At 41.3% G+C, this 16,333-nt stretch overlaps 1 protein-coding gene across 1 annotated transcript; it reads left to right on the forward strand.

Moving 5' to 3' along the window:
- Positions 1 to 11,727: 11,727 nt before the first annotated feature.
- On the forward strand, positions 11,728 to 16,025 carry C1GALT1 (core 1 synthase, glycoprotein-N-acetylgalactosamine 3-beta-galactosyltransferase 1; the record flags this gene model as incomplete). The annotated part of the gene is made up of 3 exons (XM_082479463.1): positions 11,728 to 11,962; positions 13,310 to 13,977; positions 15,816 to 16,025. Exons 1-3 carry the CDS (start codon positions 11,740 to 11,742, stop codon positions 16,023 to 16,025), a joined length of 1,101 nt encoding a protein of 366 aa, XP_082335589.1. The 5' UTR covers positions 11,728 to 11,739.
- Positions 16,026 to 16,333: the final 308 nt, after the last annotated feature.

Consider the following 16,333-nt stretch of genomic DNA (forward strand, 5'->3'; position numbering starts at 1 on the left):
CACCACTAAACCATGTCCCTCAGCACCATGTCTACCCATCTTTTAAATACCTCCAGGCATGGTGATTCAACCACCTCCCTGGGCATATTTAACAGGATAATTTCCAATATTAATTCTAACATTTTTATTAAGCTTTTTGGGGTTTGGTTTTTGGTTTGATTTGGGTTTTTTTATTTTTTTTTTTTTAGCTGACAACAATCCCCTGAACCCCTTTGCTTTTGCCAGGAATGGGTACAAGATAGGCAAACTAAAGAAAGTATCCACAAGTGTTGGCTATACCTCAAGCTGTTCTGAAATGCATCTTTCTTATTAGAAATTTTATTATTTGAGAATTCACTATTTTATTATTATTATAGGATTTGACAGAGAAAATATTTGCACTTCACCTGGCTAACTTTTAAGGTGCATGCATATGTAAAATAAATGTAAATATATTTATCTATTCAGAAATGCATCAGTAACACAAATAGATATATTTTTCTTAAGTGCTTAAGTAGGTTTTGCAAGGCCATTTCTAGAAATAAATCAGGGCCAGAAAGTAAATTCAAGCACAGGAGGCTAATTATTAAAACAATCATCAGTGTGATTTATGTCCATGCCAAGTAGCACTCCTTGAGAAAGATCTCTGGGCATGGTTTACAGAGTAACACGTGCCAAGAACTAATTCTAAAGAGCAGTATGGACAGGACTGAGGTTTCACTCCATGCACAGTGCAGCCCTCCAAGGGAATCCCAGCAGACTTCCTAACCCGTCAGCGCTCCTGCATGCCTTCCCACCACGTCCCACAGCACTGAAATGAGTGTCATTTTCTCAGTTTCTTGATAGGAAAATCTCATTCTGCAACACAGACCTCTACTTACTTTGAACTGAAAAATCATAAAATGATTATGTCAAAGAATGGTCCCTGGCTCTGTTTCATCCATAAATATGGATGTAGTCCAGAGCACTCTGAAGTAGGCTTTGGGGCAGGTCTGTAAGCAGGATAGAAACATTGTGGGAAGTGCTTTTCTTGCAGAATTTCCAGAATGACAGCTTATTACATGTTGTCTGATATTTCCAATCAAAATACAAAGACATTTAATATTCTTTAATTTGGGGAATGAACAAAACTCCTGTACTTCAAATTGTTTTAAAGTAGTCTTTAAAATATTACACATTTAGCAGGATCCCATGATTAATTTCTTATACTCAAAATGTATCACTCAAGCTTTTGGCACACACTGAATACTAATTTGTAAGTTGACAATGGTTTGTTTGAAGTCAATTATTTGTTGCAAGCAGATCTGGTTAACACAAATAGCAGTGTAGAGATTGTACATTGTTTAAATGCAGACAGTACTTCTAACTTCACAGATCAGTAATGAGTATTAGTACATGGCAACTCCACTATTGTTTGTGCAAGAAATATAGTGCATAAAGTTCCGTATCATAACAGGATGTCAGACTTTCAGCCAACCGGTGTTCTTATGGGTAAAAGGAAGGTGGGGTGATACACTTCAGCACAGAGAACCCTCTTAATTCTTCATTATATTATAATCCACTTCATCTCATGCAGTAATCAGATTACAGTAAATAAGGTAAATTAGTTTTACAGCTCTGTATATGGTTCTGACTGTTCCAGGACACCACAGGACCAAATTAGTGTGTCCTGTCCCAAGTCAAGTGGGCAAAGGCGTGGTGGTAAACTGAAACTCCATTCACTTTCCTAAACACCCTTGTTCTGCTCTAGGAATTAGGGTAGGCACGGATAATACTTGTATTTGATCTGGTCCAGTGTGCCTGCAGCTATAATTTGTGACTTCACAAACTGGCACAGAACAGGTAATAGGTTCTTTAGAGAAGAATGGTCTCACTGAATCTGAACGGTCAAGTTAGTGGGATTTTTAAATAAATAATATTAAACAAATAAGGCATTACATTTAATCTGGTTGTCTGTTTGACCAACTAGGTGTGAACAGAGAACACAAAAGTAGCTTTCAGTCAAAATATAGGAAATTACTCATTAATACATATTTTCATGGTCTTCCTGATGATCCATAAAAGTAATGGCATAAACAGAGTCAAGATAAGACAATTTACAGTTGATCAAAATGTAAAGAAAGCAAAATAGTGATGAATGAAAGTATGTAGAATTTGGTCTGGCAAAGCTGGTTCCTTGCTAATCATTAGCATTTAGAAAGCTGCTTACAGAAGGAAAGCAGTTTCACCGCAGGTATTACATATCCAGTTAAATATTTAAATGTTATGTGTGTAGTCGATGACTTGCCAAATTGCACAGACTCACAACAGCTATAGCATTTTACCTTCCACCTTAACTTTGCGTCAGGTTTCTTATTTAGAAACCTGTGCTCTCAGACTCCTGCACATGGAAATGAAGAGAGTTGACAGCGGTAACTGATCTGAATGGGCTTTTATGGTAGGTACATACCCTGGAGGGCTCTCCAGAGGGCTTAGGGGTGAAGATACCCAGCCAAGCAGCTCATAAAGACCTACCTAGTGATGAGTAAATGGATTAAGGGCCTGCTACCCTGCTTTTGCCCTGCATCTTTTGGAAGGATGCAGGAAACAGTCTTTATGCTGAATATGGTTAGCCCTCCTAGGAGAAAGCTCTCATTCTGTTTTATTTACTGACATGAAGACCAAAGTGATTTATTTCCTTTTAAATTAAAATACTAAAAGTTTAATTTCCCTCTCATTTGTTCCCAGCCACACATGCCAGACGGCAAGTGAGGGGAATCTCATTGCCGTATTAACATAATACCAGTGTGTCCCCCCCATCACTGTTGGGCTTTCTCAGCAGCAGAGGGAAGTCTCCTGTAGAAGTAGCACATTTATATCGGAAGGAACTATGGACAAGCAGATCTGTAGGCCCTGCAAGTAAGAGAGAGCACCAGGCCTGCTCCCCCTTTCTGACCCAGGGCAAGAGAATGGCTTTTTCCTCTACATGGCCACCCAGATTAATTTTGTTATGCAAAGCAGTGCTACACATCAGAAGGTGTGGAAGTGTGTTTGCTACCCTTGCACACGCAGGTCAACCCCTTGGAGGGGCATGTTTCCTTACTCTGAACTGCCAGAGATTGCTCATCTATCCCTAGTAAAAAAAAACAAAAAACCAACCAACAAAAAACACACCTGCCTATATGCATGGTATATAAGTGTCTCCATAAAATATTAAAGAGCCGTTACAATGTGACCAAACCAGTCACATTTGTTAAAGCAAACTTTGAGTACTCCAATCTTAATAGGCAAGCCGTGATTGACTTCTGTGAAATTACAGTACATTCCACCTTCTCTCTTTTTGAAATTTGAGATGGCTAAATGAACATGTCAGTATGAAAAAAAGTGTAGCACTTCATGCATACATATACACATATGTAATATACATGGGCCACAGTCCTTGACAGTAGAACTCCCATGATGCAAGACCAGGCTTTAGAGTTCACCAAGCAAAATGAAGTAAGACTTAATTTTCATTCAACTCAATCATACTGCATTATTTGTAATGAGACATTTTGAAAACTTCAGTTAATCTATTTCAGAATTTTAAGGCACAGGTGGACAGAATTCCTATCAAAATTCATGGCGGAGGGGGGGAATGAGGAGACAAACGCCTCTGTTTTTTCAGCAGCTTTTGGAGTTTCCATTGTCTTGGTTATTGTTTATAGTTGAATTTCTTAATGCCAGACACTCAAACTTACTCCCTACAACAAGTGTGCTCATGTCACTTCTGCCCTTTCTTCTATGACGAAACTAGCTCAAGGAAATACCATTCACCAAGTTGCTTGTAATTTTTAAGAGGGCAGCAAATTGTAGGATGGGGCAGGAATGAGAAACTATGACCTGGAGCCATGTGAGACATGGGAGCTTCCTAAACCAGTACAAAACCCAGCACCTCCTGAATGACCAATCGTCCAGAGAAAAAGAACTAAAAATAGAGGACAAAAGGGCACACCCCCGAGGCAGTAATTGTTTTGGAGAGGGGAGGCAGAAAGCAAACACAGTCTATAGCCACAGAGAGGCAAAGCTGTGTTTTGGGCTGAACCCCTGGACAGGCCAAAGGAAGAACCAAGAACCACAGGGAAGGAGGCGATATGGTGAGACATCAAGAGCAGTGTATGCAGTGACCTCCATTTACAGAAACACTAGTGGGCCTCAGCATGGACCAGTTCTTGTTTGCATGTACCTGCACCTTAGTCCTTTTCTTAAAAAAAAAAAAAAAAAAAAAAAGCCTCTACCTATTAACTGCAGAGCTCCATTAACTACCCACTGTTTGCAAAATGCTATCCTTTGGTTACATTGTAATGTAAGCCACCTTTTAAATATATAATCTCTCTCCATATTTAATAGATTTTTCCTAAGGAAGGATATCGAGAGAGAAACGTCACGGATGTTAAAAAGGTAGGCAGCATTAGCACAGGGAGATAAGGAATGATTTCAGAGGGTGCAGTTACCTAGCAACGTCCCTTGCAGTTGCCTAATGGTATTTTGGAAGTGCAGAGGCTCCAGACCGGCTGAAGTGAAGGCAACGAGGGGCTGTGAAGCGGCGGAGCTCCACGGCCCGGCCCGAGCACACGACACAGCCGCTTCCAGGCGAGACCAGGCAACCAGGAGCAAGGTAACGCCATCGAAGGGTGGAGGGACAGCCCTGCCCGGGGTCATTTCTTTCCCAAACGCATCTGAGGAGGCAGAGGAGGCGGCACCGCCGCCAGAACACCTCACAACCCTTACAGGGGTCCGGCGGAGGTGACGCTCTTCGCTCTCCCCTTACCGCCCTGTGCCAATTTTTTCACCCACGCACCCCAAAGCCCTGACCAAGCCACCAAGGGCGGCAGGCCCGCTGGTCCCCGCCCTCACGCCGCAGCTCCGGCCCGGGGCACCCCGCCTTCACCCACCGCCGCCGCCGCCGCGCTGGCGGCCTCCCCACACGGCAGGGGGCGGGCTCCACTCGCGGCCTGGCCCGACGGCGCGGCCGCGCTCCCAGCGGAGAAAGGAAAGGAAGGACAGACAGACGGATTGCCGTCCCCACGCGTGATTCCCGGTCGGGGGAAGCCCCGGTCCTCCTGTCCCCTCCAGCAGCAGCGCGCGCGAGACCGCGAAGCGACGAACGAGCTGCCACGCGGCGAAGGCTGCCTGGCGGGCAAGGGTTAAATGAGCGTGCCGGCGCCGGCCCCGCCCACCGGCGCTCGCCACCCAATCAGCAGGCGGCGAGGCGGGGCCGGCCCTCCCCTCCTCCCCCGGCCCTCCCCGCCGCTCCGGGGGTGCGCAGCGCGCGGCGGCGGGATGGTGCCGGCGGCGGCGCGTGGCGGTCTCCCCTGCGCGCGGCCAACGGCTGCCTGCGGGCCGCGCGGCTGAGCGCGCGCCGGGCTCCCCCCGGCCGAAGAGGTGAGGGTGCTGGCGGGCGGGCCGCTGGTGGCGAGCGGCGCTGGGGCGGGGAGGGGGGAGGAGGATCGGCGGTGGCGGCGGCGGGCCCCAGGCCGGGCCGTCGGTGGCGGGGGGAGGCCGGCGGGCAGGCCCCTGAAGGCAGCGTCCCGTCTAGGGAGGCGACGTGAAGGAAGGTGCCTCCCTGTGGTGACGGGGCGGGAGGAGGTGGCCGGGGCGGTGCGTGTCAGCCCGGCGGCGGCGAACAAAGGTGCCCGCAGGATCCGGGGTTTGCGGGGACAGCAGGTGCCTGACTGCCCGCCTGAGAAAGAGAGGCTGCGGCGGAGGGGGTCTCCCTGGAAGGCGGCGAGTGCCTCAGAGCCCCAAGGGAGGGAGGAAGGTGCCTTCTGGAGGGGGGAATTGCCCGCTGCTCCTCAGGCATCGCCTTCTGCGCCGTGTAACGGGGACTTCCTGGACTGACATCGCAGTTCTCTTTAGTAAGTTAGTAGAGGTCTGGAAAGCCGCGCTTTGGACGTGGTAACTTGTTGCTGAAAGAGGGTGTCAGCGTTTGGAATGAGGAAGGAGATTACCGAGATCTTTCTTCCCTCTCACTTGTGATGTGGATTGTTACACATCTTGTTTCAGTGCTGTTAGTGGCCACCTGTACCAAAATACCTTGCTGTTGTTGTCTGTATTTTTGGATAGAACAACCAAGAGTTTTTGATGAAAGAAGTTCCCCTGCAAAAGAAATGCTTAGAAATTAATAGATTTTAAAAACAAACCAAAATAAACATTTTTGGAAGTGAAAAATATAATCTGTGCTTAGTTGATGGGAAACTGCAGCAGTTCACAGTAATCCTTGATACAGGCAACATTAGTGAACGTACAGCTGTTTTGAATATCGCTTCATTTTAGAAGGATATGAGTATGCACATATAAAGCTTCTAGAAATAATGAGACTTAGTGAGCAGAAGACCTTTCTTGGGTATTGCACAGCTAACTACGTTTTCTACGTTTTGACTTTAATTATTCTGATGTGTTGCTCGACTGTTAAGTACATGGTAGTAGAGATCAATTTCATTGCTAATTATGCAGCTCTCAAAGGACATTTACATTCTGTTTCATGCTGGGGCCTCAGAGCACGAATCCCTTACTTCATAAAGGATGCGAGGAAGAGCCAGCTGTGTGTATAGGCTAGCCATATTTCTCATAGTTAATCTATCAAATCTTAAAGTGATTATGGAATGATACTGGGATTAAACACGTGCAAAAAATATCTAGAGTTCTGTTCTTCATTCTGTAAATTTAAAAATCCCAGATTTTCTTGTTGTTAAATGTCTTTCCTCTTGAAATAAGTTAAAAAAGTTACATGGTCTGAGTTTGCTTAAAAGGTGGTTGTTTTTTTTTGTTTGTTTTGAGGGGTGGGGCAAGCTCCAGTAGCCTCTATTTCTATTGCATGGGGATTTCCCAAGTTTGCTTTGGATTTGGAAGGTGACCTTGACGCTTGTTGGATCCACTAGCAGAGTGAGAACAGTATTTTAGATTATGTATTAAAAGGCTCATCACCAAGACCGTACAGAGGCACAGTGGGGTGTTGGGACCCCATTAATCTCATCAGAGGAAGCAACCTCTAGTTCTGTCACTGGAGAGCCGTCAGCCCCATTGCCTGGATGTGACCGGCATTGTGATAAGTCAACAGAAGGGCTCTCTGGAAGATTACAAGATTGAGGGAGGTAGCTGTGTACGTAATATGGGACATAGAATCATAGAATTGTTGAGGTTGGAAGGGGCCTTTGAGATCATCAAATCCAACCATTAACCTAACCTGACAAAACCACTTCTAAACCATGACCCCGTATTATGGTATGCAGGAGAAAAGCATCTTGTGATTGTAGAAAACCTATTATGGGATGCTCAGGGGAGGGACCAAAGAGGGGGAACAAGGTGGTTTGGGGAGGAGCAAGTATGGGAGAAGAGAAGGATAAGGGGATAAAAGGGCCTGGTCAATTGTGAACAAATGGCTGGTCGGTATGTTTGGCCGTGCCCTATGCCAGATTACCACAGCCTGTCCTCTTTTCTCATTAAGCTCCATTTCTAACTGTTCTCCTGGATAAGGAGACTCTGTGCTATATTTGTGTGTGCATACTGAGGTCTAAGTGCCAGCAACTGGAGCAGTACCGTAAGTTATAGGGACCTCTGTGTCTGGTGTGCCAGCAACTGGAGAAACTGGAGTGACTGAGGGTCTAAATGCCAGCAACCGGAGTGGAGACCATGAGTCATAGAGGCTTGTGTGTCTGCAGTGCCTGTAACTGGGGAGACTGGAGTGCATGTGTATTGTCTTGGCAAGTATACCACTGCGTGGTTGCTAGTGATATCATGCAGGGCTAGCCAGTGAGTAGGACAAGAGGCTTCGGAGACAGGTTTTGAGGCAGCTGTAAGTGTGGGATGGGTACTAGTGAGATCAGAGGGTCTTCAACTTGGCAATATGAGAGTCCAGGAGGTCCAAGCCAGCTACTAGAAGGACTGTAAGATCTGTGAGTCATTTTGGAGGCTCATTTGCATGTATGTCTCTGAGCGAGGCAACTGGAGACAAAAGGATCCAAGGGCCAGTTAGTGAGTAGACCAATTGTCTAAGGCCATTTACTGGGGGATGGTGGTATGCCTATGGGAAGCTGCATGTGTGTATATATCTGGGTGAGGAGGTATGCACCAGCAACGAGTGGGGCTCTGGGGAGGCTGAGGATTCACAGTTGGTTCCTGGATAAGATTGAGTGTCTGTGGCCAGTTACTGGAGGGATCCACTTTGTGTGTGTATGTGTATATTGCTCACTAATGGACTTTTGTCCTAGTCAGCTAGGGAGAGGAGCAACAGAAGGCCAGACCCTGTTTGTGTTTGCATGAACACTGTTTTTAGCTGTGTTGATCTGTATGGGCAGCAATGTGTACATGCATGTTTGTGTGTGCAACTGTGGGAATACATCCATAGCCTTGTCGCTGGCTGGGGGGATGTGGAATTGCAGCAGCCTTGCCTCCATTGGACTGGCAGGTTGAGCAGCCCTTAACACAGGAAAACTACTTTTTCTGGAAGTTTGAAGATGCAGAAATTGTTGACTCTCAAAACTTAATTTGGAACTCAATCTGCAATGACTGTTAAGTTGTGATATAATTTTAAAACATTTGTTGATCTGGTTGATGTGAATAGGGCTACATACATGAGTATCTAAATAGATATATTTGTTTAAGCTGCCATGATAGAGCAGTGGACCATAATTTAAATTTAGACCTAGGCTTTTGATGTAGGTGTTTTTTAAAATAGTGTCTTTTTTAGCTCAAGAGAAGTAAAAAATAGAAATAAAAATGGGGATCTTTTAGTGACCTAGTGGGTTTTGCACTTACCTTTTCCCTCTCTGTATGTCATATATCATGGCATCACAGAATGGTTTGGGTTGGAAGGGACCTTTAAAGATCATCTAGTCCAACCCCCTGCCATGAGCAGGGACATCTTTCACTAGATCAGGTTGCTCAAAGCCCCGTCCAGCCTGACCTTGAACACTTAAATGTTTTGTGTGTCTTGCCCCTGAATAAATCCCTGTATAGAAAAGAATGTCAACAAAGAGCCTGAGTGGGGATGCTTATCGTAATAAGAACTGACCTTCCTTTTTGACATTTGCTTGTTCTAGTCTAGTGCTATAACATTCAGTTATTTTTGCTGGCAAGTTAAAAGGCTCTACTTATGTCAAGTATCAAGATAATGTAAAAAATGAAGATTTCTGTCCTGTTTACTGGTGGAGTTAATAAACATGGATACACACACATGTATATAGTGGTCTGGTCTGTTGATATAAAATTGATAGGACAATGAGCAGGTTATTTTAGATTGAAAACTGTAACTAGAGCCATTTCATATCAAATATGAAGTACAGCTTCAGCATCTGTCCCTACCTGCTCCCAGAAATCCTCTTTGCTGTGGAATACTGCCAAATCAACTTCTTTCCGAATGGGATGAATGCACTTTTTTCTCTTTTAATTTGGAAATCCAATACACTTAAAGTTTTTTTTTTTTTCTAAAGCATCTAATCGAACATGATTCCATAGTTTAATGAACCGCAGTTATTTTCAAGTGATTTTCATTTTTTCTGTCCAAGCAAGAGTAATTTTAACAGCTGTTGGAGCAGATAACTAAAATTGTATGGCAAAGGGACACCTAATATTGAAAAGTGGAACAATGGAGACTTTTTCTTCTAGAAAGTGCTCTAGCTACACTGTGTGCATACATGGATTTTTATTTTTTCCCCTTACATGGATTTTTATTTTTTCCCCTTTTAATATGCTGAAGGAAGGCATTGTTCTATTCTGGTCCTCTCCATTTGCATATTGCAAATTTTGAGAGGAATTTGTAGTGATAGATGGGAAAGTGAAAACAAAAAAAATAATTTTAGTAAAGTGGATACTTTTCATTGTCATAGGCTGTGCATATAGGCTTTTCCTTAAATTTTTTTTTTTGAAGGCACCTCGTCTAAGCCCTCATGTTTTTTTCCCAAGTTAGTGGCTTATAAGACAACAGAAATAAAGCTAGAAACCAAGTCGTTTTTCCAAGGCCTGCATCACAAATGATAATATGGTCAATTTTATACTCTAAGATGTGGTATCTAAAGGCAATTGTTAAGTCTCCACCAAGATGTAGTACTGAATTGAGGGAAGACAACGTATGGTAAAAAATTATATAATGTGCTTTTTCATATTAAAGAACTACAGGTCCTTATCAATGACAGTTATGTGAAATTGATACAGTCTTTAAGTTTCTTGATTTTTATTTTGTGCTTCAATTTGCGTTTCCAGTTTTCTTTCCTTTTTCTAGCAGTGTGGAAAGAAAAGCATATCCCATGTTAGAGCTGCTTTGCTCTTGAATGATCTAGATCTGCATGTGTGCAGCAAATCTGATGATTTCTAAAAGTGCCAGCCTAACAATATACACACCTGCTTTCTCTCCTCTCTGCTTTCTGTTCAGGAGAGTGCTTAGACAGACAAAAAGCTGGTATTTGGAGTGCGTGTTGCTGCAAAATGATTCATGCAGCTTGCTTGGGGACAGTTTTTCCAATAGACTCTTCATAGCCAATGAGAGAAATGGGTGCAGGCTAAATGAGTTGTTTTGATGGCTGCAGCTCCTTTCTGATCAATGGTTTTCATCGATGCTCTGTACGTTGCATAATTTTCTTTTTTTGGCTCCCTAACTAACTAAATTGGGTTCTGCCTGGTGACATTAAGAATGATCCTAATGGGGGGAACAACATCAACTTGTTTGTAAGGCTCTGGCTTAAATCCAGTGTGTATTTAACAGTCAATGCTTTTGTAGTTTAGTCATGAATTATTAGAAAATATCTCAAGCCTTTGCAAAGATGAAAAGGCCTCAAACCTCAACAGCCTGAAATTGGCTTGCAAGTGTTTAACATATAAAAATTCACACTTGTTTCGGATGTATAAAGCTCACTTTATGCAGGCGTAAATGCTGGTTTTGTTTGATTTTACAAAAATGTTTAGCCAAGTCCTTTAGTTTTTGAGGAGCAAGGGTGTGGCTGAAGTGAAGAGTTATTTTATTACTGAAATACAAGTTTTTTGATGTGTAGAAGAGGCCTTGAAGCTAATGCATTTTCTTCTCTTCCTCCAAATGCTTTTTAAAATTGGATGTTCCTGTATGAAAATTCAAATGTTGTCTTACTCTTTCTTCTGAAAATCAGTGCTTCCTAAAAGTGGAAGGAAAACTGCCCTACTTTGAGAGTAGATTTGCTTTCATAACTCTTAAAAATCTGCTTCTGTTTGACATCTGTTAAAGAATTCCTGTAATATACTTACTCCTGGAGTTTAAGTACATCTCATGACCATATTGTATCTTGATCTGTAGATTGCCTTTGATCATCTTTTAGCTTCGTAAAAGACTTGGGTATTACATTTTAAAGCATAGATTTCTTGGGATAAAGAGAACAAAGTGAACATATATTACAATTTTATGATTAAGCTATTGCACTTTAAATGTATACATTCTTGTATAAATATTGTATAAATACAATTAATGTTTTTTGTATGTACATTCACTATTGTCATTTATGATTGTCAGTTATAATTTAAGCTAAAGAATATATGATAGGCCTTTTGTACTAAATTTATCTGTGTTCATACAATTTTATATGAATATTTGCATTGCCATTGTACTTAAACTTCCATGCAAGCCTGGGGGAGCTGAATCTAAGCTAGAACTGAGATCTTTACTTCCAGAGATATAGTCCTTGATTTATTGCTATAGTTTTAGATTTGATTTTATGTGTTAAGTGGCTCTAAGCTTAATGTATTTTTCATTTCTTTTTGACAGTGTATTACCTTCAGGAGATGGCCTCTTCTAAGTCTTTGATGAACCTTCTAACCTTCACTTTTGGATCAGCAATAGGATTTTTTGTATGCTACCTTCTTTTTAGCATCATACTAGAAGAACAAGTTAAAATCCAGCCTCATATCCTTCACAATGATCCACATGGTCAACACTCAGCAGATATGGATAACAATCAGCTGCAAGGACAAATGAATTTCAATGCAGACTCTGGACAGCATAAAGGTATTTTGTTACACCTGACTAATTATATAATATGCTCCCTTTTCATGCACTGCAAAACGTTGCTTTCTTCACTGCCAAGAATTTGCATGAATCCTTTTCTTTCACTTTCCCTGTGTTCAGGTTACATCTAAATAACTTTTCTCCTGAGGTCTACTGAATGGTAGTTTTCTTTGTTTACAATTTTATTACAGTAGTGATTTTTTTTGATTTAGAGCCCAACTGTTTGTCCAGCTTCTGTATCCGGACTTGTTTGGAGGAGGAGTTTCTCAAATTAAGTATTCACATCAAATGGTGGTTTTGCTAAGCAGATATATTTGCTAGCACAGTAGATGTGGCTGAATTGCTTTTTAGCTTCAAGAAGCTAATTTTGGATCATTTCTAACTTGATCTAGCTTCTTGGGTAAAACTGAAAAAAAAATCCACTTTTTGACGCAATTAGTAAAACTTGGAATTGGGATGGGGTGGGGGCTGAGGTGGTCACTGTGGGCATTGTTTGCCAAGCTGATCATGCAGCAGTCTAAAACACAGATTGCTGTTTGCAGTCAAAACCAGAGAAATTCTGTTGCACTCTGATTTTTATTTTTTTTAAATTATTTTTCCAAAGAAGGGAGACCCTTCTAATATTTCAGGCCTACTTTTACATTTGACATATCTCATTAAATGAGTTCATTCTAAATCCTGAATACAGATAGTGCACAAGTTGGGACAGTTTGGATAAGAAAAATTGCACTATAATGCTTTTGCTGAAGAAGATGTTAATAAGTAATTTGCTATTTAAACGTATTTAAGCTACAAACTTTGTAAGACAAATTTTTGAGTGTTTCACATGTAATTGCAGAACACTACAAAGAAATCTGATCTGTTGTTGCATAAAGTGTAAGCAGGAATATTTTAGGACCAGTTATGTTTATTAGCTTTTTGACCTTTCTGTGTTCAGTTAAGTTGTGTTTATTGTGAATGGCAAAAATATTCATCTTTTTAATTTTCATTAGTCCTCCAACACCATAAAGAGGTTGTCTCCGAAGAGTTTTTACATACAAATCAAAGCTTTCTAAAGCCACACTTCCCTGAATAGATAACTATTTTGATGTGGCTCTTATGCTGTCCTTTATCCTGTGAAGTTAAAGTAACTTATTTAAGAATTTTGGATTCTTGGATTTGGGAGTCTTGATTTTTTTCTTCCTAAATCTAACATTAATTTCATTAACCGGTACATTTGGAAGCAAATGCCTCTTTTCTCTCTGCGTGTCTTTTCTGATCTAGAAACAGAATGTCTGGGGGGAGATTGCTCTTACGTTTGTTTTGCAATCAAGTCTTAATTTTTTTGGAACTTTCCTCTTTCTTTAGATGAGAATAAAAATATTGCAGAGGGACTGTATCAGAAGGTGAAAATACTGTGTTGGGTCATGACTGGACCTCAAAATCTAGAAAAGAAAGCCAAGCATGTTAAGGCCACTTGGGCCCAACGTTGTAATAAAATCCTTTTTATGAGCTCTGAGGAAAATAAAGACTTCCCAACTGTGGGCCTAGAAACCAAAGAAGGCAGGGACCAACTGTACTGGAAGACTATTAAAGCTTTTCAATATGTACATGACCATTATTTTGATGATGCTGATTGGTTTATGAAAGCAGATGATGATACCTATGTTATATTGGACAATTTGAGATGGCTTCTTTCAAAATACAGTCCTGAACAACCAATATACTTTGGGAGAAGGTTTAAGCCTTATGTGAAACAGGGCTACATGAGTGGAGGAGCAGGATATGTTCTAAGCAAAGAAGCTCTGAAGAGATTTGTTGCTGCATTTAAAACGAACAAATGCTCTCACAGTTCCTCTATTGAAGACCTAGCACTAGGAAAATGCATGGAGATCATTAATGTGGAAGCAGGAGATTCTAGGGATACAAGTGGTAGAGAAACCTTTCATCCCTTCATTCCAGAACATCACTTAATCAGAGGATACCTACCAAAAACATTCTGGTACTGGAATTACAATTATTATCCTGCTGTAGAGGTAAGTCCTTAGGAACCTGCTACCTGTTTTATGAAGTACGTCTTACAATGTGTATGAATGTGTATGATGTGTGAATTAGTAGTTTCATAACAGCTCAATATATTTTAGAAAAGGAGATTTAATTGTGATCCTGTGATACAGCTGTGTGTAGATGTATTAAATACACTAGTCATCAACTAGAAGCTGATGCTAAGAACTTAACATTGCAGAAGAGAATTTTCAATTATTATTTCTGTTTTGCCATATTCTGTGGACAGCAAAAAATGATGAAACCTTTGTGACACATTTGTCTATTGTCACCACTACTACCTTCCTTGCAAAATTACTGTTCTGTTTTGTTCCCTTATATCTCACACACAGTGTCCCTAGCTTCTCCTCCAGCCACCAAACTCCCAGTGTGCAGTGAGAAGCAAGACCAATGTTGTTCATTCCAAGCTGTGCTGACTATACGTGCTGACTGTGTGGAGCAGGCTCAAACAGTTTGGCTTAGTTACATTAAGGCCTGCTGAAAGGGAAGGTGGCGCTGATACACCTTTATCTTCTACCCAACAGCAAACTATGCATAAAACCTGTAGAAACTGAAGTAATTTTGAGACTTGCTCATGATTTTGTAGTTGGTTAATGTTGGTGGAGAGATTCCCAAGTTACTGGAGGGACTGCTGGGTAATCATATGTGACTGTACTGCCTGCTAGTCTTTTTCCCTTCAAATGGAGATGTGCTGCAATATCCCAAAGTCAAGGATAGGATGTGGGATTTTTTACACAGTAAAGCTGAGAGGGGGAAGTTTAGTTCTTCAGTAGACTTTTGATTGTAAAGCATTTTATACTTGTATTCAGTGGCTAGAGCATTTCTGTAGCTTAAACCAGCTGGTTTTAGTTAGCGTCAGGATGCAGCAGCTTTAGATATGGTTGCAGTTCATGGGTAGATGAGCTGTGGACAGTTACATCCCTAAGTGACACAGTGGTGGTGGGGATCCATAACGGAAATCACATGTCTGATCACTTCCTACCATATTTGTGTTTGGATAGAGACTACTGTGTCTGGTATCAGAACTAAGCTATATTGTCAAACTTAGTAAATATTGAAAGAAGAACAATTATGTAACAGTTGTTCTCTTCGGTGTATTTAAATGTTGAATCTTAGTTCCAGTTAGAGATGAAATATTAGCAGCTCTGCAGTCAAACCTCATGAAACTGCCTTAAAACTATCTTCCAGAAAAGCGCTCTGAGAGCTGGATTTGAGCTAGGAAAAACAAGTTGTAAGAAATGTGTTAACAGTGCTCTTTTAGCTCTTAAAAATGCTAATAATGTCAATGAAATTATTATACTTAAAAACCAAAAAAAGTTCCAAAATTATTTGTTACAACTTATTGTATGTAGGAAGTTAGATACTGCCAATTTTGCCAAGATATATAATGTGTGAACACACATGCAGAGGTGCATGCACACACAGGTGTTTGGCTTAGGTACTCTGGATGGATGCTGTCACAAATAACAAGCATGTACTGTTTCATAGATAAATGTAATGCATTTAGACCTGCTTGCTGTTTATTGGTGGAAAAGCAAAAAACCTCTGACATTAATGAGGGCAGCTAGTTTTTTCACTGGCTTGATTGCAGAAGCAAAGGACTTTGTCCAACTCTATTTTGGAAGGATGCTTTGGCAGATATGTCTCATACATTTTGCTTGCCAACATTAAGTTTTGAAATATATAAATGACTGATGATAGTGAATTTCTTACCATGGAGTCAACTATGTGTTTGAATTCTTCCTGGATCTTTAATCCAGGGCATGCTTTGCAATTCTTGCTGATTAATTTGACTTGTTTTGTATTTTAGGGTCCCGGATGCTGCTCTGATCTAGCAGTTTCATTCCACTACGTTGATTCTGTGACTATGTATCATTTGGAATATTTGATTTATCATCTCCGTCCATATGGGTATTTGTATCGGTACAATCCTGATTTGGCAAAGAATCCAGAAGAGCAGAGCAAAAATGAAGCACTGGAGGGTAATCAAAAGCTAAAGCAAAAAATTTCTGAGAATTAATTGGACTTTGAAGAAAACTAAAAGAAGCCAGTACAATGAATAAGAGTCTTCTCAAACTCCTGCATGAAGCTTGTGGACTAAAATTACTCATGGAGATTCTTATTTCAAAAATCATGTTGGCAGTACTTCCTGTCACTGTCTGTACAACAGAGTCCGGTGGTGGCTCTGACTGTTTGGGGTAGTGTGACCTTGCAGCCCTGCACATGAAGATTTGGGGCCCTAAAGCTGTGAAATAGGAGGTTGTCTGGTACATTAATATCTGGAAGAATTTGTATAAAAAACAGAGCTGATGGGTTCAAAGATAATCA

This window comes from Vanellus vanellus (assembly GCF_965231255.1).
Source record: "Vanellus vanellus genome assembly, chromosome: 2".
Lineage (NCBI taxonomy): Eukaryota > Metazoa > Chordata > Aves > Charadriiformes > Charadriidae > Vanellus > Vanellus vanellus.